Consider the following 23,925-nt stretch of genomic DNA (forward strand, 5'->3'; position numbering starts at 1 on the left):
GTCTGCACGTCAGGAAGCCTCAGACTGTTGAAACAGGTGTCACAGGCACTGGACAAATGCTGTTACCACTGGCATACCAGTTTAAAACCCAACCCATTTCTTTTGATAATGCAATAACTGGTGAAAAGCTTTTAGCCTCTAGTGATTTTTTTCAGACAATTTCAGATTGTTTCTATTAGAGCAAATCTTTCAAGGGACTTGCAAAAAGAGATTTGATGTTGAAAACAAATTGTCATCTGTGTTCTCAGGGTGGTCACCACTTCAGGTAGCAATTTGTTTTGCAGTTCAAGGACTAAGATAAAATAAAGATTACTGAAATTATTTTTCTGGATCCATAGGGTTTTTTGCAGGGCTGGAAGAGAGAGATGCAGCTCTTGAGCTGTTTTGCACAAGTAGACTCTTCTGTATAACTTGTTTTGCTGGAGGATGTCTTTCTGCAGGGAAGGAAGGAGGCCAGAAGGAGCCAAGCCACTGTTCTAAAACAATCCAGGCATCCAAACAAGTACACACCAGCTACAGAGATGAGTTAAATAGTAATTTACACTTGACAGAGCATATCTAGCCATAAATTATGTTACTGGTTCAGTTCAGTTATTTTGCAGAGGCACAGACTTCAAAGGTATCTTGTTAGGATACAAGATACAGTAATGATTTCTGTCACATGGAAGGCACTTTTTTGTCTGAATGACTTTTCTGTCTTGCATCAAGGCACTCGGGTATAGAAATCAGTGTCCTGCTCTTACTACTAGCAAATAGGTGATCATTTAGGGAAATGATGCAGCTCATTGTGCATCTCCTCAGACTCCTGTCATGAGGCACGTTCTGTGGAAAGTACCAGAAGTTAATTGTCACCATCACAAAAGCTGTCAGAGATGGGAACTGAATTTCTGTAAGCATTTTCTTCAGGTCAGCTCTTACAGAAATCCCCTTGGCACTGAGCAGCACATCCCTCAGGTGCTTACACTTCACTACACTTGCACTTTGCCATAGGTCTGGCTGCTTTGAAGGGTGAGTGTGTCCCCCAGACACTGGAGGATTGGGTTGTTTGGGGTTTTTATTTAAATCTCCAGTTTAGTTTTGCAAAAGGGCTTTGGATCCATCGGTGTGGGAAAAATCTGAATGTGTGCAGAGTTTTTTTCAGAGTTGCAATAAAAATGTGGACTGAGAAGCAATGACACACAAAGGCAGCTGAAGGAGCTTCAGTTGCTGAGGTGCCTGTGGGCTTGCCAAGGTTGTGGGGAAGATTCTTGCAGTGATGCATTTCTGAAAAATGAAACTCCCTGCTGGCCCTGGGTTCTCCTTCCTTGTGAGGCTGCTAAAAAGGAAACCTAGAATTTGAAAAATGGTGGATGGGAATGGGAAAATTATTCAAGAGAGCTTATCTCAAGAGAGATACATCATGAAGGACAAGACCAAGAAACCTAAAACCAAACCAAATTTTGGTTCATCTCCTGGCAGTGTAAAATACATTTGGCTGGTAGCATTTTGTTGCATCCTCGAGACCATAAATTATTTTAAGGAAGCCATGTTACAAACCAATTAAAAGCAGAATATTGTTTGTTGCTTTGTTTTAAAACCTTGAAAAAGAAGTGTGAGTGATAAAGTGAAAATAACTTCCCCTCTGTGAATGAAGTGAGAACTGTCTGAATATGACAGCCTGGCCAGAACTAACAGCCAGCCACTGGCTGTTGATGAGGAATATATTGTATTTTCCACTGAAGCTGTATTTCTAAGTAATTAATTTTTTTGTCCTAAGAAAAGAAGTTTATTTGATACAAAGATGACAGTTTAATCAGACATAAAGCGGGGAGAGGGAGAATGTGATGCCTTGCAGTAGGACTGCACAGATGGAGTGGGCAGAGGGGCCAGGAGGGCTCCAGCTGCAGGGACCCCAGACCTGCACCCTGCAGGCCCTTTGCCCACCCTGGCAGCCGGGGTGGTGGCAGCCAGAGCTGTTCCTGGTTGGGTTTGTAGGGCTGTGAAATGCTGTGAAACACGAGCCACCAAATGGTGTGTGTGTCTCCTCTGACTCACTGCTGCCTCCCAGCTGGAGCAGTGTCGGGACGTTTTCAGTACTGCAAGAAACACCATTCCGTTCCACTGACTTGTATGGATAGTTTTAGGAACTTTGTTTCACTTTGAAATTTCCATGCAGATGAAAATCTTCGCAAATGCAAATGCTTGTCTTGCTGTAAGATGCACATCTCTCTATATAAATGCATAAATATCTTGTACCTGGGGGGTTAGAGAAGCTCTAGGAGACAAAAATTTGTAGGAATTGGAAGCAGACTGCAAAGATGCTCTCATTTGGAGGGTTATGTCCTCTTCAGCTCCTTCTGAAGTTATGACTGCTCCCAGACTTCAGACTTTTCATATTTGGACTCCTTTGGGTCGCTTGCCTTTGTTTTGGGCAGAAAGCCTTTGTGTGTTTAACACATATATTCTTGATTTTTTTTTTTATATAATGCATGTGTATATATATTTTTAAAATTATAAACTGCTTCCTTATTTTTCCCTTTTAGATTACTCCTTGACTAGTGCAGACCTGTCTGCCTTGCAGGGATTTAACTCCCCAGGAATGTTGTCCCTCGGGCAAGTATCTGCCTGGCAACAGCACCATCTGGGTCCAGCAGCCCTCAGCTCCCTCGTGTAAGTACATCTGATGGTGTTGGGGTACTGTGCCCAGCTGGGAACTCCAAGCTGAATAACCTGCACTGGGGAACACTCAGCACAAGAGCACTGTAATTCCTGCCTGCTGCCCATGGTGCATTTGCCTTTCAGGTTTGCTCCTTGGCTGGAGAACATTCAGTTTTCATGGTGTTTGTCCTTTTGTCAGTTGAGTGCTGGAGCTGACAAAGCTGTGTCCCTGCAGGCCCCTTCTTACAAAGGAGTCACCTACATGATGAACTTAAACGATTGGCAATGTGAAATATTTCTGTTTAGCTCCTATAAATGCATTCAGGCCATTAATTAATTAATGCTATTTTCAACTTTGTTTCTTCTCTTCAGTAAGTTGCATTTATTTACGTGCCCACTCAGAGGGTGCTGAACCACGAGACCACTCCATCACCCATGAATTGTCACTTTCTTTTTTCCTTTTTTTTTCCGTGTTTTCTTATTTCTGCTTTTTTTGGTTTTTCTTTTTCCCAGTACTGGCAGCCAGCTATCTCAGGGTTCAAATTTATCCATTAATACCAACCAAAACATCAACATAAAATCTGAACCAATTTCACCTCCCCGGGACCGTGTAACTCCCTCTGGGTTCCCGCAGCAGCCCCAGCAGCAGCAGCAGCAGCAGCCCCAGCCCCAGCAGCAGCAGCAGCAGCAGCCCCAGCAGCCCCAGCCGCAGCAGCAGAGGCAGGAGCTGGGTCGCTCTCCTGTCGACAGCCTCAGCAGCTCCAGCAGCTCCTACGACGGCAGCGACCGGGAAGACCCCAGAAGTGATTTCCATTCTCCTGTGGTGCTGGGGAGACCACCCAATTCTGAAGATAGAGAGAGCCCCTCAGTAAAACGAATGAGGATGGACACCTGGGTGACATAAACCTGCAGTGTCACCTCCTCAGTTTTGTGTTCTCAAAATGAACTGTCCTGACATATCTAAATTTATAAATAAGGACATAAGTATATTTATATGTATATACATACGTGCATATATATATCTTCACATGCATATATATGTGCTAGTGTGTGTAGCATACACAAAATCATCAGGCACTTACGACAAACTTCTTGTATAGCTGCAGATGTCCCATGGTAAAACGTAACAGAACAATCCTATAGGTATTGATCTAGTCTGGCACTTACCTGGACTTGTTGTTTTAATAATATAACCTGTTTTGCAAAGAAACATTGTACCTGCATTATAATCCTACCACACTAGATTGCAGAAACTGAGAGGGCTCGCCTGTAGTAATGTCCCTGTGTGTTTTATTCAAGCTGTATGGTTACTCGTAGTTAAGAAATAATGCTTTGTAGCAGCAGAGCAGTAGAAAAGCAGGAAGAAGAAAGCAATACTGTACATAAAATGACCTTTATATTACCCAACCTGGCATGGGTCTCTATTGCAGAGGGTGCATGGAGAAGGGCTGATGCTATAAGAAATAAAAAAAACAAAAACCCTGTTTTGCACGTGCAAAAAAAAAAAAAAAAAAATTAAAAAAAAAATAGTGTATTGGGTCAAAGAAGTGATTTTTTTAATGAGTGAAAGAGAGACATAGAGAACTCGCATGAAATATTCAGAAGATATTAGCCTAGAAAATAGAACATTAACAAAGTAAAATTAATATATTAAGTTATAATTGGAATATGTTTGACAAATTTGTTTTTACGTTCATACCTTTGAAAAATATAGAAACGGATTTTAGCTCATGTATATTTTATATTAAAGAAAACAATACCCTAATGAATTGAAGACTATATATAAAGTTATATACAGTACTTTTGAACACATTCTGCTATGAATTATTTATATAAGCCAAAGCTGTATGTTGTAGCTTTTTTGTAGAGTATAGTTTTATCTTATTTTGACTTTCTAGTTTTTGCTTTCGAAGATGAAAAGGAAAAACTTGCAGGCGGAACCTTGGGGGAAAAATAAGCCATGAACACTTATATGTAAATTTAAATTTGAGCCAAACTCTTTGTGTATATAGCATCCTAAATATATTATCACCTTTGGTGTAAGTACCTATGTATTGTACGTTCACCAGATTAAAAAGTATATTTTTGTGGATTGACGCCAACTTGAAAAAAGGCGAGGTCCTTATTAAGTAGAGTATTCACTGTTTAATATTTACTATTTTGTTAAATATACTGTACTTTCTTTGGATTTTAATTATTATTAATATTATTATCCAGATTTTTCAGAGGGTGTATAAAGGGGTTGTCCCCCTCACTGGTGGTGAATGTGTGCCGTTAAATTGTAATCTCTGTGCTGTATGGTTAAGCTTCATTATACATTTTATATATATGTATATAAATAGCAAAGTGGCAAAAAAAAAAAAAAAAAATCTGGTGTTAAGTTCATCCTGCATAAATATAAAAAAAAATCTGTTACAACACATTTTAAGGCATCATTTTAAAGCTGCCTCTCCTGAGGAGGAAAAAAAAAAAACAAAAACAAAAGAGTGGAAAAACTTGACCTAATTTCTCCTGCTAGGGAAATAACACATATCAGATGAGCAGAAAAGGTTTTTTAAGTTGGTAAGTGGTTCAGGATAAAGCCTAAGAAACAAATTTGCTGTTTCCTCTTTCCATTAAATGGGCCCCTGGATTCCTCCCTCTGTTGTTCCCCAAAGGTTGGCTGGGAGAAGGTTTGGTTTGTCCTTGGGTTTGGTGCAGGATCCTTTCAGAGCCAGGACTGTGGTGAGGAGGAGGACAGTGGGGGCAGAGTCCTCAGACCCATCCATCAGAGGGTAGGAGCTGGGTTTGAGCAGCAGAAAGTCCCAGGAGCCAAGAGCTGGGTAGAGAGGGTGACACCGGGGGGGGTGGGGTGGGGTGCACTGGGGAGGGGTCTCCTCCTGCCCAAACCTGGTCCCTGCCCCCTTGCACCTTAGCACCTGCACTGTACTGGGAGCATCTTCCTGCTGGTGGTTCTGGTTAGTTCTGGGGGAGAAGCCACAATGTGGTTCTGTTATCCAAGCCCTGTTAAAGTTATCACTTGTATTTATTAAATTTTTGCTTGGGTGTTACTTTTTTTTTTGTAATTTTAAAAAATTCACTTAACAGAAGTGTGAGAACTGGGAACCCAAGGGGGCTGCTTGCTCTGATGTTGCTGAAGAGCACTCAGTACCTGCAGCTTCCAAACCCACTCTGCTGTTGTCATGGGAACCTTATCCAGGGCCCAGGTTTCGGTTCCCTTTGGAAATGTTCTTCAGTTGGTGAGTTTAGTCACTGGTTTACAGGAGTGTAGCAGAAAATGACACTTTAACTAATGGCAACACCATTTCCAAAGTGACTGAATTCACTTACCACTTCAGAGAACCTTTTAATGCTCTGGAAAATTATGTGATTTTTTTTTCATTATTTATGCACATATATGAACTTTGCTGTACACCTGAGTGGGAGTTCTGCATTCACATTTACTGTCTATTTTCTTGTGTGCCTTATAAGATGGCTTTGCTGACTGTATCTCAATAGTCTTTATTTCTATGCAGGTTTTTAAACAGTATGATTACTGTTTTCTTAAAGAAAAAAAGCTACGTAAGGGTTAGAGTTTGTACTGAAACTGCACCAATGAATTAAAAAAATATATAAAATAGTAACCAGTTCTGAAGAACTGCAACTGGGATGGTTCACATGTTGCCCCCACCCCTCCAACAGACTCAGCAGAACAAGTCTGGGAGACCTCCCCAGTCAGGGGAGGGAAACTCCTAATGCTGAATAAATGGGAATTCTGATTTTTAATAGCAAGTAACTAACTTTGGAACATACTTTTTTTAGCAATTGTAAAAAAAATGTTTTATAAAAATAATAAAAAAAAATCATAGCACAGATATTTCAACAGGTTAAATAAAAAAAAAAAAGACTTTTTTAAAAATTACCTACACTGAATCAACTTGCGAGTGGCTCCAATCCTAGTCCAAACCCATTGAAGTCTGAATGATTTCAGATTTTTATCTGCTGTTGTGACAAATCACCTCTCCATCTGCGAGCTCTCACTATAGTGTTTAAAAATACACATTATCAGGGATTCGTCAGAGCAAAATGCTTTAGCCTTGCCTTTCACTTAAAGGACACTAATGCATCAGAAACTTGTGATTTACTGTGCGCACAAGAAATACATAGTAAATAAGGAACAAAATAACTCCTAGCAATTGAACATGGGAAAGAAGTGAAATTAGAATGTGAACGAAAGACTTAACAAATGTAAACATTTAAATCCTAGTAGAAACTTTCTTCACTTTGCTGTGCAAGAGAACACTGCTTTGCTATATTTAAAATGGCTTTTTTAAAAGAGATTTATGTATTTGGTAAATGTTTGTAGTCAACAGTTCACAAAGAAGCTGTTCACGGTTTAATGCTGATAAGCCGTTTGGCGGCACAAGCTGGACTTTGTTGCCATCCTTGAGACGAATCTTTTAAGAAAAAAAATAAGTTAATCTCAATTTTTTTCCCTGAATGTGTTGTTTTTTCTTCAATATACAATAAATATTCTAGTGAACTTTTTATCAAATGGTTAAGAAAATGCTAGAGGTTGTTGTAAAATATTTGTATCCTGCATTCACTAAAGTAAAGATACTGGCTTTTACTGTGTACTCCTGCCTCTCTCGTGTTTGCAGAGCATGCTCCTGTTGGGTCCTGTCAGAAATACTCTTCAGGTTCAGTCTTGAAATTGTGGTTTTGTTTTGTGGGGTTTTGTTTGTTTTGGTTTTTTTAAACTGCATCAGAGATTCTTTTAACCAACCCCTATTGATTCCTGGGGAATAGATGTACTTGTTATTCCACTGAAATGAAGAACTGATGCTCTGTAAGAACCTTCTGAGTTAGTACAAGTGTCAGGTAGAGGTGCAGCAAGGTCCAGCTCTGGTTGATGACAGTGGCATCAGTATTGGCTTAGTTACAGTGACAAAAATCCCCCACAAGTCATCTGGGGTGGGTGGTGCCCCTTGTGCTTTTATTGCATGTGGCTTTATTTAAAAATGTAATAATATCCCCCCCCAGAACAAAGAGAGACACATTTCCTTCACAGAAGAAAAGTACAAGGTTGTTTTTGCTTTTTTTCAGTATAGGATACTTTGGAGGCCTCAGCTACAAAATGGGGTTCCCTCAGGCTTTACTGAGCATATTTTTTCTGATGGCTGCAGGAAGCACCTTTGTTTAACATCACATGGTTCTGCTTACTTGGTGTGAGGTTCCTCCTGTTGCTGGAGAAGCCTCAGTCACCCCTACCCATGCAGCCACTGTCAGGCTGCTCTTCCTTAGGCCATCTGTGCACCAGGAGTCTGTGGCACAGCTCTCACCCAGCTTTGCCTTCACTCATGGAGCTGTACACAACAAAAAAAGCCCCAGAAACCAACCAGCTCCCCAGCAGCTTGGCTGCAGGAAGAACCCCTCCCTCACACTGCTCTGCAGGCAGTGGGACAGCACCGGGGGCAGGAGGGGCTGGGGACAACCAGTGGCTTTACCCTCTTGCCCACCAGCTCTGTCCCGAGGGGAGAGGAGCCAAGCTCTGTGCCAGCAGCCCAGGAAGGGGCTGTGAGCCACTGCTTACACCATCTGATACCCCACTCCCAGCCAACACACCTGTGCTGCAGAATACCTTAGTGTTTGGTTCTAAGAGTGCATCACCTCTGCCACCAGTCCCTCAATCTGATGAATTAAATTTTCTGCAGCAAAATACTCTAAATCCTAATTTTCTGCTCACCTCTAGCATGTAGTGTTCACTGACTCGTCCTAAGACCTCAGGCTTGCTGACACTTGGGACTCCACCAGCCTCAGGATCTGCTCTTTCCTATGCACTCAGAAGTTTATAATGCCAAGGTCAGCAGGTCACAGAACCGTCCAACATGCAGCAGCTTCACTGTCCCCATCCTGTAAGGGCTTTGCTCTCCTTGACTGCTCAAAGTAATGCAGTGTTTCTTTCCTGGACCTTGCAAATGAGCTGTGACTCAGCAATGTTCTCTCTTGCAAACAAGGGACGGCAACTCCCAGGCTGAAATTGAGTGTTTGCACCATTATAAATTACTATTATTTTCTTAAGAAAAGGTAATACTGGCTACTCCTCCTCCCAAAAACAAGCCTTCAAGAAGAGCATACATGTACACACCATGCTCACATCCTCCTGTAGGACTCTGGCCATGGGCATCAGTCCCTGGAGCAGTCCCCTGGCAGAAGCACAGAGCTCTGCCTGCAGAGACACTGGCTTGCAGAAGTTTCACAAAGATTTCACCAAGAAGAGCTCTTCCCAGGGGTGGGCTTGAAGCAGCCTATTAAACACCACTTAAACACTGTGAGGTGCTGTCAGTGTCCTCGTGCTGTGGCACCCCCAGCTTTACACACCAGGAGTCGTCCTTTGGGGGTTAAGTAAAGTATGCCTTGGTCTGACAGACCTAAAAATGAAAGTCCAGAGAAAGAGTTCCTGCTTCTACTCTAAGCAAAAAGTGTTTTCTTAAAATGCAAACAACTCCCAAACTTTCCAGTCACATCAACACTGCACTCTCCATCGCAGCAGCAAAGGCTTTGCTTCTTAGACAAGGCATCAAGAAATACCTGAAGCAACCAGAATGAGCAAATTGCTACAAAATACTCAACAGAGTTCATGAATGTTAATCTGGCTGATCAATGATCTTTACAAGCAACAACTCATCCTTACTGGTCCATAAAGTCACCTCAGCTCACTTTCAGTCAAGTTTAGGATTACAACATCAGCTACCTAAAAAAAAAAAAAGAAATAATCTGTCATTATCCCCCTGAACTGCACGTGAGTCAGTCTCACTGGCATGTGGGCTTCAGTGCCAGAACTGAGGCTGGGTCTGGTTGCCTCTCCATCCCTTAGGACTTTTTTTGAACAACTGAGCTTTGTGGTAATTTCCCTTCCAATACCTCTGTTGAAATATTTGAGGTTAGTGTTGTATTGGGGGTATGAGCCACCAGGCCTTGAGTTTTAAAATAGATGATATAAAATACTGGCAGCACAATTCCTATCAGGAGCATAATAAAAACTGCATTCCACCACTGGATTCCACAGTCTGCACCATTACTGCTCTTCTGCTTCCTTGACTCGGGCAGCGGCCTCTCTGGTGCTTCCATGCAATATTCTGTGTTCAGCTTGACCTCGACTTGCACGGCATCCTGGATGCTCTTGTCAATCCCTCTGAAGTAGTCACTGAGGTGTGAGGGGTCAGCAGAGCTGCTGGCACCATCCTCAGGCTCTGGCAGCTCCACGAGTGTCAGGGGCTGGGAGGGCGCTGCCAGGAGCGGCCTCAGATCTCTGCTGTTCTCTGTTAACAGCCCGTGGGTCTTCACGGGGATCTTGATGGACTTCAGAGCATACAAGTCCTGCTCCCGGATGAAGTTGTTGACACGTTTGATATCTGCAACCTACAGAACCCAAAAAGGACATCAGTGTTAGTGTAGGACAACCCAGTACTGAAGCAGGAGGTAGCTACAATATGGGAGTGCAAGCAACAGCCAGAGGACAAAAGCAAGTGCTGGCTGCCAAGTGGCTTAGTGTTCTGCAGAGATTGCCCAACTGTTCCAGGGATGCTCCAGGTCCTGCAGGATACAGATGGTTCTCTATTCAAGAGTCTGTAACCTCCTCTACTGCTCTGGCATGTCTCAAGTGCTGTAGTTTGCTTAATACTGGTTTTCTTTCCTTTTCGTTTTCTTTAACCTTCTCTTACTCTCTAATCTAAGTTGAGGCAAGAAGAATCTTCACAACAGACCCTTTAAAAAATACTTTTCATATCCTAAACAATGCATGAGAGTTTAAGATGAGAGGACAACATTGATACAAGCAGGCAAAACCCTGAAAAGCAAGTTCTGAAAGCAAGGTCACAGCCTGAAAGAGAGCAGGAGAGCATCTCCCACACCAACACCAGCACTTTTCCCTTTTGTGCCCAAGCACTGCCCCACTTCTGCATGGCAGCAGCTCCACACAGCTGATTCCTGCTGCTGAAGGTGCAGGTAAGGCAATACTCTCCCTGCTTCTGAGACCATCTGTGGTGGCTGCTGTGTAGGGTCTCCAGCTTGGATCAGTGTTCTCACACAGCTTGGTGATGCAAACAGCAGTAAGAGCAAGAAAGAGCAAACCATACATACTGAGTAAGTCAAAAGGACAGCTGGTAACAAAGAGAAGACAAAGGCAAGGCAGGGTTTCTTTATTTACTGTTAAATAAAGAGAAGACAGCTTAATACTGTCTGCACTCACAACCACCTAATAAGTAAGTACACCAGCTTCTCAGCTGCTTTAAATCCTCTGTCAAAGAAAATGAACAGGACTGTCAATGTGTGCAAGGTGCTCTCCAGAGTAGCCAAGGAGACAGAAAAGAACCTCGAGGGAAAAGCTGAATGATGCGGAACAAATAAATGAGCAGGACCACAAACCAAGAAAAGAAAAAGGCAACATGAAGAGGTTAACCACCTCCAATGTATCTTACAGAAGATCTGCATTCAGAGCCTTGAGCGTACCAACGAAACTGGCAAAGTAACACTCCAGAAAGTACTTAGCTTCCTAAGCACCCCTGTAAGTGCCATCAGAGCCACCATCACTGACAGTTCAGGGCAAAGACCTCCTTTTAAAGACACTGCACACCACACCAGAAGGGAGCCCAAACAACTCCTTTGCCATCACAACAAATGTTGAGGGCTCCTTGCAGGCTGTGGTGCTGCCAGCTGGCTGCCAGGAGCACAGGAGGTGCCAGGGGAAAGGCAGCCCTCCCACCCCTGCAGGGAGTCCCCATGGGTTGGAGGATGCTGCATGAGGAGGTGCTTTGATTTTTGGTGTTGTTCCAATGAAAACAAATTATTTGGACAGTAAATATCCCCTGCAGTGTCTGCAATCAAACACTGCAATGTTATCTTAGGGCTTTAGAAAGGAGCAAGTGGACCAGCACTCATACAGGAACAACAAACAAAGCTGATGGGAAGCAGGCAAGAGCACTCTGCTGCACAAGCCATGTAGGCTTATTTTCTGTACCCATTTTGTTGGCTGCCATGAGCTCCTCTTGCCCCAGCTAAGAACAATGCCAGAAGCAGGCCAAGACTATAAATGGTCAAGAGTAAAAATGAGAATTTTGAAGTTCTTTGCCTCTCTGCCAAGGTATGTGTAGCACACACACACACACAGAGCTATTTGCTGCACTGTCTTAATACCCCCACCACAAGGAGGCCCTGATGACTCTGAAACCAGTAACTGAGTTCCCACTGAATTCAAGGAGAAGATCATCCTGGTTTGTTTTTTTTTTTAAACATAGTTGAACATATTTGTGGCTACAAATTATCCTCACTGATGTCCTGGCAGCCTTTCAAGAGTTGCTTAATTGTGCAAGTAAAACAAAACACACAGAAATTGATCAGTGCCAGCCTGTAATCAGACAAATACACAAATCTTTAGTAATAAGCATTTCTGTACCTCTTCAGTTTAACTGGAGCAAGTCAGAGTTGCCCTTTCTGGAAGGAAGGGAGGGAGGCAGCAGGGCAGTTTTTCTCCCTGTGGCAGCAGGGACTACCTGGTCCCTCCCTATCAGCTTGCTTTCCCCATCAGATAAGCCCAGCAGCCTGCAGCAGGGCAGGCAGAGCAGATCTACCTGACAGTCTACAGGAGCAGGGCAGCAGAGGAGGCAGATGAACTGTGGCAGAGACACAGGACTGAGTCCTCCTGAGCTCTGGTACAGGGGGCAGAGCAGGCTTTTCCCTGCCATAGACCCAAAGAGTTGTTCAGAACCTTCCTCCCTTGACTCCACCCAACTGCTGCAACGATAATGACACAACTGTCCCTGCTCAGGGTTCTCAGGATCTACTGTTGCAAATCAAAGCCTATTCAAGTCCTACCAGACTTGCTTCTTTACATGCATCAGGCTCCTCAGCAGAACGTAGAAGGGTTTCTTTTTGTTTTGTTTTTGTTCCTAAGGGAATGGGAGGGGAGGAATTGTCGAAATTCCTCTAAGCCCTCTTGCTTCAGCTGCATCACACAGCTGTTGTGTTGTTAAGCAAGACAGACTGCAATACTATTGCAGCAGTTGAGCCAGTAGTGTATCATTAGCCCCATCCAGGTCACGGTCCAATTGTTTACAACATGGAACTTTTTAATCACAGTCTAGCTTGGAGATAAAGGAAGTTCTAAAAATACAGCTTTAGCTGCTGAACAACGAGCTACTTCTCATGTTCAGAACAGGTAATTAAACTTTTCAACAGTTTTTTTTTAATAAAGCGTTCTGCTTCGGAATAAAGAAAACCAATTTTGTGGTATGTTCCAACTCAGGAGAAAATTCACCCCGTGCACACACACTCCCCTCTGCCTGCAGATGCCTGAACCACATGCACTCAGAGCAAACAACCAAAACCCACACACACAGCCAGCACCTGGGCTCTGTCACCTGAACTTTGACATCTCTCCCAGTCCACTCCTGCTATTCTTAGACCTTCCTTGCAACTTGTAAGATCATACCTTTAAAAAACAAATAAAAACTAAACCAGACCCCATCTGAGCGGTATTTCTTTGTACTGTCCAGTTTGCCTCAAAAACTCCTTGGGAGAAGAGCTCTCACCCTCATTTCTGTGTCAGCTTCCTACTTTTTACCTTCAAAGAACTAAGTACAAGCTACACTGCACTTAGTCACTCAAATTAAACAGGATTAAATTAAGCAGGTCACACATGGTGTGGGGTTGACAGTATCTTCCCAGGCTGCCAGCTGAAGAACTCTTTTTTTTGTTTTTTGAGGGGTTTTTTTTTGCCTTTCTCCAGCTCAAATTTACCCAGCTACTACACGTAATTACTAAAGTAATTAATACAGAAGAGAGATGGCTCTTACTTTGCAACCATACTGCAGGGCTAGCTTGTTAAGATTATCATCCTCTGTAATCTCTCTTTCCAGCAGCACCACATCTCCAACTCTGTCCCGAGAAGCGCTGCCCCGCTGCTGCTGCTGCTCCCTGCCCCTGGGTCGCAGTTCCATGACATTGAGTTCCTCCTCCTCCTCTGACTCTTCTGAGTCAGACCTGGCACCTGGGAACACATACACCTGCCTGCCCGGATAATTATGGATGGTGACAGGAGCCTGGAAGGTTCTTGTCCGGCTCTCATTCAGCCTCATCTTTTAGACCAGCGCCTGGAACAAAACAGAAAAAAACAAACACTTTAAATTTCCTGGCCACCAGTGTTTATTTTTTAGCATGCAAGATGTGGGAGAATGAACAAAAAACACAGTGATTGCACATGTGCACACACACACAGCCTTCTGTCTACCCAGTCCTCTCAGGGGCAAATCTAAAAGATGCAATGGAGAAACCTTATGTACACAAACTGCAACAATGTGCAATTATTTTCAAACCTTTTTGGGGGGTGTGTGTTCTAATTATGGACAAAACACAACAAATCACTTTGCTACATATAACAAATACAGCTTTCTATAGTTTAATTTAAGAAGCAGCAGTCATGAGATCCAAGTGACTTTAATTATGGTAAAAAATAATCCATGGGACTACATCAGATCTCCTACCAATACACATTAAAAACGGACCAACATTACCCCATATGTCACCTTTCCAGAAGTCCTTAGTTTTCTACTCTATGCAAATCCACATTTTATTTTCATCAAAGTATACTTTTTTTTTTTTTTTTAAGGGCAGCTCAAGTCACACATTCAACCTGAATGACATGGTAGCACATGAACCTGCCTGAGCACTTTGTCACTGGGGCTACAGCAGTAAGTCATCAGGAAGCTACTTCTGTTTGTTGTTTTTTTTTTTCCCTTCAGTCCTCAAGTACCACAAAATCATTTGTCAGAGTCGGGTACAGGTAAGAAAGCCTTCGTGCTCATCGACCTCAATATCCTCCATCTACCCGTAAGGGATTCTCATGGTGAAACCATTACTTTTTAGGGGTTTTGCTAGTACTGAGCATGGCAGCCGCAGGCTGCAGGGATTCACAGCTGTCCCAGAAGAGATGAACCGAAGGCCACGGTCTCCCTGTGGGACACTTCTCATACACTGTAATCCGAGCGCCCTCCTCAGAGGGAGCTTTCCCGATCCACTTCACTCGTTTCTCCCCAGGGAGGGACACAACTCTTCTCCTCAGGCGGCTCTGGCCGCCCCAACTCCCTCCCCGCTGGGTCAGGGATGCGGGTACCGGGCCCGACTCCCATCCCACACCGACCCATGTGGCGAACCAGGTGCCGGCAATCACACGGAGTCCGGAGCTCGCCTCCCCGCCACCCTCTCCCCATTTCCTCAGGACAGAGGGCTCCCCCCCAGCCCGGAATGGCCGCTCCGCTCCCCGCTCCCCGCTCCGCTCCCGGCGCCTCCACAGAGCCCAGGGAGGCGGCACCCGCGCGACAGCCTCGCGCCGCTCCCCTCAGCGCCTCAGGGGCCCCGCTCCCCTCAGGGGGTTGGGGAGGGGGGGGGGGGGCAGGTGAGGGCGATCCCCTCGAAAGCTCCCGATCCCCTCGGAGGCTCCCGCTCCCCGCAACCCCTCGAGGGGCCCGATCCCCGCAGGCTCCGCCCCTCTCCCCCTCAGTGCCCACGGCGGGCCCTGTCCCGAGCCCCCCGCACTGACCCGCCGCTCGCCGGCCATCGGCCACACGCACCAACCTAACCCGGACTCGCCCAGCTCTCCTCCCATTGGCTACCAGCGCCGGAAGGCGGGACCCTCAGCACCGCCTGGCCAATGGGCGGCGGAGTAGGGAGGCGGAGCCGGGGTTGGTTGAGCGGTGAGCGCTGGGTGGTGCAGGCGGGCGGGGGGGGGGCGGTGCTCCCTTAAAGGGCCCGCGTCCCCCTCCCCAGCTCGGGGCTTCTGTGAGCCAAGCGCTCGCCAAGAGCTGCGGGACAGTATCACAGAATCATCATCCGGGTTGGAAAGGAGCCATGAGATCATCAATCCAACCTTTAATCCACTACCACCGTGGTTACTAGCTCATGGCACTGAGTGCCACATCAGTCTCCTCATAAAAACCTCCAGGGATGGAGAATCCACCACCTCCCTGGGCAGCCCATTCCAATCGCCCTCTCTGTTAAGAATTTTTTCCTAATATCCAACCTGACAGAGCTTAAATCCATGCCCTCTTGTCTTACAGATAGCTGCCTGAGAGAAGAGACCAACCCCCCCCTGGCTCCCACCTTCTTTCAGGGAGTTGTAGAGAGTGATGAGGTCTCCCCTGAGCCTCCTCCAGCCTCAACACCCACAGCTCCCTCAGCCTCTCCTCACAGGACTTGTGCTCAAGTCCCTTCACCAGCTGTGTATCTGTACAGCCAAACGTGTGGTGTCACTGCAATAATATGCACCACACTGCCTCTACACACAGTTATAATACAATTTTGGTTACGAGATTGTCAATAGATTGATCATTCACAGATCTATTCCATCCTGAGTAAACTTGGCCCCATCTTGGGCACGGCATGGCCCTGCCAGCAGGCTGGAGATCAAAACCTTGGACTGCAAAACCAGTGCCCTCAGAGCCCTTCCTGGAGCTGAGGAGGAGTATTCCCCACTTGGTATGTTTTCCTTGGCCCATCCTGAGTCGTGGCTGATGTTTAAAAAACACAAGCTCAGGACACATCTTTAACAAGTTCCACATGCAAAGCTTTTCTGGGATGGGGAGGGAGAAATATTTCCTGGTTGCATGAATTAGCCAGGCACCTCTTGCCCCACAAAGGGCTCTGGTGAGGAACAGCAGCTGCTGGCCCTTTGCCTTGTCTTGAGCAATCTGGGTGCAGGGGAGGCAAGAGGGGAGAGCATCTTCTCTTTGTCACGAGGTTAGATGCAATATCAGTTGACAAACTGGAGAGAAAGGAAGGATCCCCAGCCACTGATGTTATTTTTTTTTTTTTAAGCCACAGCCATTGCTTCTCCATAGCTCTATCCTGCCCACACAACTTCGTGGGGCTGAGTGATTTTGGCAGGGCTGGAAGGGTGGTGGGATAGTGGCCAGGCAGGACCATGGCTGAGCCCAGCTCCTCCCAGCAGTGAGATGGGCCCAATCTCCAAGCAGGTATTAGGATTTCCTTCCCTCCATCCCTGGGCCAGTTTGTCTCATGACCAGATGATTTTGGGGCTCAGCCAGCTCACGTATTTTTCTGACCCAACAGACGATGGATTTAGTGTGCTGGAGAGGGCTCTACAGGCATGAAGACTAGATGAGACATGCCAAAATGCCTTCCTGAGCCACTCATAATCTCTCTGTGACTACTGAGGTTCAAAAGTTATGACTAATAATCAGGCTTTGTCAAACAAATCCAGGTTACTCAGGGTAACCTGCTCAAACCTGGAAAATACAACTGCTGAGGTGATCTGGAAATGTGGGGGAAACAACCAGACTCTGCTGACAGGGCTAAGTCTGGGTTGGCTTACTTCTCCTAAACTGTCATTTACTTATTATTTTTCTAATGTTTAAAAGATCAGGAAGAATTATTCATTGATCTCATGGAAAGACACCAGGAAATGTAGATGGGAAATTGCTTCATCCTGCAGCTGAAAGATCCTTACAGAATCCTTATGAATAGGTGCTTTTCTCCCAACTGTTGGGATGAAACATCTGTTAAGGAAATCAAGCAAAAAAGCTTTTAATTGTCAGACCATAAATCACGTCCCTTCTCAGATTTGTCTACACAAATTGTAAACATGGAAACACAGAAGTACTCAACTGGTGTCAACTGATTGCAAACTATTTGAGCTCATTCACGTATTTGCACAGACTGAGCTGGACACTGGGTCATGGTCCCATCTTGGAAGAAATGTTTGCAGACCACCACGTGCAAGTGTGCCCCTAACACAAGGTAGTGGGTAATCTGTAACCAAGATTTAAACATCCCCACCCAGACAAACCTGCAGGTTTCTGTACTGTCTCTGAGCTCTTCTCTGTCTGTCCAGGAACTCTGCCAGCAGTCCTAAAGGAGAAAGAATTAAAGCCTTAGAACAAACCCCACCAGTTAAGAGTCCTTCAAGTCCTTACCAAATGGACAGGAGATAAAAAAGGCCCATTTCAGTCTGTTTTTTTTTTTTTTTTCTGCCTTCATAGGCACTTATACTGCCAATTTGTTTCCTTCCTGTTATGGGAAATTAAAGCAGTTCAGGATTTTGTTTCTGGTTGCCTATGGAAGATTCTGCAGGGACCAACTCTGCTCTAGTTCATGGAAAGGTTCTTCACCTTTCTTACTTCCAGAAACCTGGCATACAACTCCATAGGACCTGGATGTGTCTTGGCAAGTTCACTCCAAACAGGACATGGAGAAATTCCCAGTCCATTTTCTGGTGGTTTCTAGACCCACAGGACTACATGGATACAAACCACCCCAGCACTACAGCAGCATGTAGAGAGACATGGTGGCATGTGAGCAATCAGCAGAGAAATCATTTCAGACCTGGCTGCCAAATGAACTGAGGGTTGTGTCTGCTCAGCAGCTTTGTTTCTGCAAATGTTACTGCTTCCCAGTGGCCTCACCATGCTGAAACTCAATTGATGAGAAGGAAGAATATGGTAATTCTGAGCAAGAAATAACTGTCTGTTTTATGGGAGAGCTGATGTTGGCTCCAGGCCAGTTGTGTGGATGATGTAATCATTCCAAATAATTGGAATATTTTTTTTGTTAGCAGATAGTGAGAGCTGCAAAGCCCCAAACAAGTGAAGGCTGTCTGAGAGCTGAATGGTTCAGTCTTTATGCACATACAAACAACATAAGGGTCATAGATCCCTTGAATTTCAGGAAGAAATCCTCCTACTCCTGACTTAGGCCAATGCAGAGGGCAAGAGAACAGAGAAAGTCTGCTCATTCTCACTTAATCCAAAGTAGAAACGTGGCCACGATGCTGGGGACCAGCCAGCAAGCTCCTTCCCAGGGAATGTCAGAGTTAATCACTGTGTGATAAAGAACCAAAATCTTAATGAAGGTCTTGGGTGGGGCTTTCCAAAGAGAGAATAATCTAGAATACAGCTCTCCTCTTTTGTCCCTGTGATTCCTGCAAGTTCCTGCTCAGATTCAGAACTGCTGTTCTCTTCATCACTTTGGCTTTGTTCCTCATTTTTCAGGCTTACATCAGAAGCATCAGAGCTGTCAGACACATATTCCTTGTGTCTTTCTTTGCTTCCCTTTAAGCAGCCTCCTAAAGTTCTGCAACAAAATCTACTTGTTGGATTACAGCTCACTCAGTGATATTCTGCTTTCCACTCTATGAACAACTTAATGTGCAACCAGCAAAAAGCAGCTCCAGTCTCTCTTGCTCACAGGTGGGCCACTTCATACCTAGTACATTGATGCTAACTGAGGCTCAGGCTACAGCTGCTCAGGCTGCTCAGATGGTTTCCACCTGTCCAGCACTAGTAGGAGTAAAAATTACAATTCATAAATCACCAGGGCCATCATTAATTGTAACTTGATCCATGATTTGGGATTAATAAAACAAGACTGGACTGAAAACATTCACCTGTTCCTTTGCCATATGGGCTATTAACAATAAAAATGTAAAAATGTCAATAAAAGATGAAGGAAGGGACCTGCACAAGTAGCAAACTACCATCCTGACTGCCCAAGTTAAAGAAATACTTCTTGAGCCTCTGCTTCTTAGTATTAACCACTTAACTCCTGTTCAGTTTGGCATATACAGGGGGAGGCTATAGGAGGGAGCCTCAGCACTCTGAGGCAACAAGAATCTGCTGATATTTCTGATATTGCTGAATTATTAAAACAAAGAAAGAAAATTATTAGTATACCTTCTATCTTTATTTCATTGTTTCCCAGTGGGAGACTGGAAAGCAGCTGCAGCAAACCAGGTGCATGGTCAGGACATGGCACCACAGAAATTATGATGCCTTTATAGCAAATAATTTATAAATGCTGGGCTTTTCTCTGGTTTTGGGCTAATGTGGCATAACTGATTTCAGTGAAGTTACTCCCTGTATTAAAGCACAAGTAGGAGCCAAATACAGCAAAAAATGCCCTCCCTGGTGGCTGTGAGTGACTAAGCTGATGTGGGCAGTGTTTGATTGACTTACATACACAGCAATAAGTTTAAGAGGTTGATGCAGCAGGCACACAACACAGGGAAGAAAACCACAGTTAAATTAAATTAATTATAGGCACACACTTAATATAGTTAATTGAGCTATGGAGGTTACTCTGAGTGCATGCTTGGTAGCACTGGGTTGCACCTTGCCTCTTTTAATGGTTTCTCCTGTTGGAAATGCTTGTCTGGCTCAGCAGGTTCCACACCCAGCCATGGGCAGCTCAGCATGGGAGGGCTCCTCCAGTCGTGGGCTGCTCTTGAAGGGACTTGGGCTGAAACTTTACACTCCCAGGAACCAGGTGACAGCTTTAGTAGTTGCATCTGGACTTCTTCCAGGGCAGAAGCACAGCTCTTGCCTCCACCCTCGCAAGCTTTTTCTCCTGTTTGTAACAGAGCAGGTGTTATAATAAAGACCCAGCTTCATCATTCATCTCCAGCCCAGACATCAAATTACTCCCACCTACAAGGAACACATTTGCAACTCTCTCACGTACGTTGTGACTCTCAGGAATGAGACTTTTATCTCAGGAACCAGAACACAGATCTAAGCAGCACTGCTGTCTCCTGAAGGAGATAAGGTGTCTTTGCTCAGAGACCTACTTCTGTGCTTGCCTTCTATCACACAGCACCTTTTGGCAGGGACTGTCTGGTTTATGTGATAGCAGGCACTGAGTTATTTGAGCAAAAAAGACTTATTCTTCCTATAAAAGCAGATGACTAATTAAAAGTGGTTTTAATTTTGAAGGTTGTATTTTCTTGGGACTGTGCCAAATTCTGGAGTCCTTACTCCACACCCTGTCCTTCTGGAAGAATTTGGCTGGGGAAAGCACTGTAAGATTCGTTCCCTTTCCTCTCTCTTACTCTTAAAATCCCTCCTCCCTCTTCTCCCTTCCTGCAACTGGTAAATTGTGAAGAACAGGAATGTTTCTGGGAAGAAACCCAGGCAGAATCACATTCAGAACAAGTCAAAGATTTCTTGCATAGCTGAAGCATGTGTTTGCAATCCCCAATTGCTGGAGCACATAAGCCCTGCCAATGCATCTTGTTCCCTTCAGATGTTCTGGGAGAGCTCTAGGAAGTGTCCAGGCCACTCTGTGGACAATGTTCAGGCAAGGCATTGCTCCTTGGCCCATCTCTTAATGGTGCCAGGACCAAAAAGTCTCTTGGTGAAAGGACAGCAAAAAGCCAACCCTATCTTTCCAAGAAGCTGGGTTCCTGATGGTCAGAACCACTGGTCTGCACAAGCCCCCAGAGCCACAAACAGGTTCAGTGAGAGTCAGCCAGGGAGAGTTTGGCTGCTGCTACCAACCTATCACCCAGGCTTCAGGAAGCTTCTGAGATTGATGAACTCCAGAATAATTAGCACGTGGAACTCCACCTAAGTACTGCTCCACAGAGAAGGACAAAACCATGAGATCCCTAGTGACCCTCCAAAAGGTGAATTGTAACTGTTGGCAAGCAAAAGATTGACAGTCAGTAACTACAGCCTGATCTCTCTTCTGCTTGAGAGGTGCCACTGATCTTCCAAGAGGTGATTTAATGGTTCAGAACTGGAAGCTGACAGGGCCAAAAAGGATGGGAGTTGGGGGCTGAGACACAGGTTGGAAAGAACACAGCTCCAATGTAGTTGTGAGGAAGTTTATGTCCTTGGCACCATGTGGAGCACAGGATAGTACAGGAGCACAGAGTGAGTCCTTGCTCAGGCTGGTGCTGGGGAAAGACAGGTTGATGAAAGCATCACTTGTCTTTCCAATGACCTTATCATGTGAGCTCAGCCTGCCAAGAGCTGTCTCTCACTCTGTGCTCCTCGTGGCCTGAGCCAAGAAGCCTGAACACACTGTCCTGATATCTGATACTGCTCAGCACTGCATGGCAGCCTCTGAGTGCTGCACATGCACCCTTTCACAACGAGAGGATGACACCTCTGGGCTTTGCTGTGTACCACCTGCCTCCATGCTGTCTCCAACTTGTCTCCCTTCTGAACACGTCCCATCTGACTCTGCAATTTTTTGAATATAAGATACCCCAGGGAAGGCCATGAGCTTGTGGAAGGAATAGAAGAAATAGAAGAGTCTTCCACCAAAGCAAGATCTTTGACCTCAGGAGCTGTGCTGCACTTAGCCTGGCTCTCCTTCATGTTTGCCAAGGGGTTTCCCAGCCTTTTACTGGTGAGTAGCAACAATAATGAGCAAATAACACATGGGGGCAGCAGCAGGCTTTGCTTTCTTGTCCATCTGGGAGTCTGTACTTGTAGCATCCCTGCAAGGGTCTTGTAGAACTGAGGTGCTCCAAGGTTGAAGGTTCACTGTGCTGTGCACAAACCCAGAGTGACAGCTACAGCTGAACAAACTGTGGGCAAAGCATGTCATAGGAGAGAGGGGCTTTGTGGCCTCATGGGACAGGATGTCAGCACTAAAACCTGTGCTTTTGTCATTGCATCTGGTCCTCCTCTAGTCCCTGCAGCCCCAGCCTAAGCAGTTCTGTGCTCATGTTACAAAGAACATTAAACCAGCAGACAGTTACAGCACTGTCTGCAATGGCAACTATGGCTGGAGTGAAAATCCCAGGTCTCAGCTCAGATTCCACTGTATCCCACTTGACAAGTCCTGCTGAGCTTGCTGCACTACAGGCAGGATGGATGGAGCCCAGCATGGCCCTTTCAAGGAGGTGAAATGTAAAAAGCTGCTCTTATCTGGCTGCACCATGAAGAAAGATGCAGGATTCATCTGATATCATTTATTGTTGTGAAAGCCTTGATCTTGTCTGTAAAGGTCTTAAAAGCCAGGTTTTCAGACTAGGAACATTTCAGCCAAAGAAATGGCCATAATTTACATAGCAAGGCACTGGGATTTTCTGTCAGGGCTATTTCCAGAACAGAACATCTTTTTTTTGTTGTTTTTCCTGTTCTGGGTGAGCAGAACTTCAGGAGTTGCTCGTGCACCTGATTATTTGCCTGCCTGCTCATATTAGTGCTCCCCATAGTGTGAGTAATATGGTATCTGAGTGGTATTGGCCCCAGCCCATGCTGGAAATGGCAAGAATTTAAAAACCAAACCAAAACAACAACAACAAAAACCAACTAACCAACCAAAAATAAACAAAAAGCCAGCAAAAGGCAGCCCAGTCACCAGAAATGATGACGGATTAATTATTATTAGGGATGGGAAACAAACCAGCCCTGTGCTCCGTAAGTAATTAAAAAAAAAATAAAATCAGATAAATGCCCAGATAGGAAAAGCATTTTCTGTAACTGAGGCTGCTACTTTAATTGGAAAGTGCTGTTAACACAACTGCCTGCCCGAGGCGAGTGCAATAGCACAGCAGGGCTGGTGCAGATCTGCAAGTAAACAGTCAAATTGCATCTCTCAGCTTCAATCTGTGAATTTCTGAAGCCAAAAGAACAGCTTTAAATTTAAAACTTCTGTTGGAGCTCATGCTTCAATTGGGCTGTGTGCCAGGACATGCAAAGACTCAGGGCATTAAGAGCCTCCTGTAGATGAGAAGACAGTGGGGAGTCATTTGAGTTGGCTTGTAGTTTACTAAGCTATAGCAGGATCTGCCTTCAGTCCCTTTAAACCAACTTGTGGGGAGGAAAACTGGGAAAACTGGCATTTTATCACTTGTAATTGTTACAGCAAAAGCTAAAGCTAAGCACAGCCCTGATACACATCCTGTACACAGCTCAACAGAGTGGTCCCAGCCCCAGGCTGGCTCTGCCCTCGCAGTAACTGAGCTATGAAAATGCCCCAACCCACTCACTGACCATCACTAAGGACATCCAAGCTATTTTGGCTGTTGTTTTCTATTTGCTTCAAACCATAAACTCAGGCAAGCTTTAACAATGAAACACCAGGACAGTTTGGCACTTAACCTTATTCCTTTCAAGGAGCATGAAGTGCTTTACAAAGCCACAGCCAAGCCATGCTATAAAGGGACCTCTGCTATTGCATGTTACAGGAGAACGAACTCATTCACCCAAGGCTGCACAAGGTGTTGCCATGTCAGCACAGCCCAAAAAACTTGGGTCAAGTGTGCATTAAGTACTGAAGGATGTGTCTGGTTGCCACTAAAGACTTAGAAAAAATGCAATTGCAAACTGTGAACACCAGCAAAATGCCACAAACACTAGCAGCATGATCACCAGGCACCAAACAAAGCACAAGGAGCCAAATCAGTTTCTTGTAAGGAAAAGAAAGAAGGCTAGAACAATGTCTTTTCCTCTGTGGGTTGTGTCCCTGCTGGTTAATGCTGCAGCTCCCTGCACAGATGGACAG

The 23,925-nt window shown here is 44.9% G+C and overlaps 2 protein-coding genes across 8 annotated transcripts in view; one reads left to right on the plus strand and one right to left on the minus strand.

Annotated features, from left to right (window-relative positions):
- The window catches only part of MEF2A (myocyte enhancer factor 2A), an 82,081-nt gene extending 74,828 nt beyond the window's left edge, over window positions 1-7,253 (plus strand). For all 5 annotated transcript variants that reach the window (XM_030457058.1, XM_030457057.1, XM_030457060.1 and 2 more), the window contains 2 exons: window positions 2,523-2,649; window positions 3,151-7,253. In XM_030457058.1, the coding sequence (XP_030312918.1) occupies window positions 2,523-2,649; window positions 3,151-3,541 (518 nt within the window). In that variant the 3' untranslated portion in view covers window positions 3,542-7,253. The remainder of the gene's footprint in view (window positions 1-2,522; window positions 2,650-3,150) is intronic.
- On the minus strand, window positions 7,122-17,545 carry LYSMD4 (LysM domain containing 4). Of its 3 annotated transcripts, none has more exons than XM_030457062.1 (3): window positions 17,477-17,545; window positions 13,470-13,766; window positions 7,122-10,038 (listed from the first exon to the last, which is right to left on the minus strand). In XM_030457062.1, the coding sequence occupies exons 2-3, from the start codon at window positions 13,749-13,751 to the stop codon at window positions 9,490-9,492; spliced, it is 831 nt and encodes a 276-aa protein (XP_030312922.1). In that variant the 5' UTR covers window positions 13,752-13,766; window positions 17,477-17,545; the 3' UTR covers window positions 7,122-9,489. The 3 variants fall into 3 exon arrangements, with proteins under 3 accessions (XP_030312922.1, XP_030312921.1, XP_030312923.1); XM_030457061.1 differs by lacking the exon at window positions 17,477-17,545 and adding an exon at window positions 15,212-15,269; XM_030457063.1 differs by lacking the exon at window positions 17,477-17,545 and adding an exon at window positions 14,826-14,899.
- Window positions 17,546-23,925: the final 6,380 nt, after the last annotated feature.

Source organism: Calypte anna, chromosome 10 (assembly GCF_003957555.1).
Source record: "Calypte anna isolate BGI_N300 chromosome 10, bCalAnn1_v1.p, whole genome shotgun sequence".
NCBI classification, from domain to species: domain Eukaryota; kingdom Metazoa; phylum Chordata; class Aves; order Apodiformes; family Trochilidae; genus Calypte; species Calypte anna.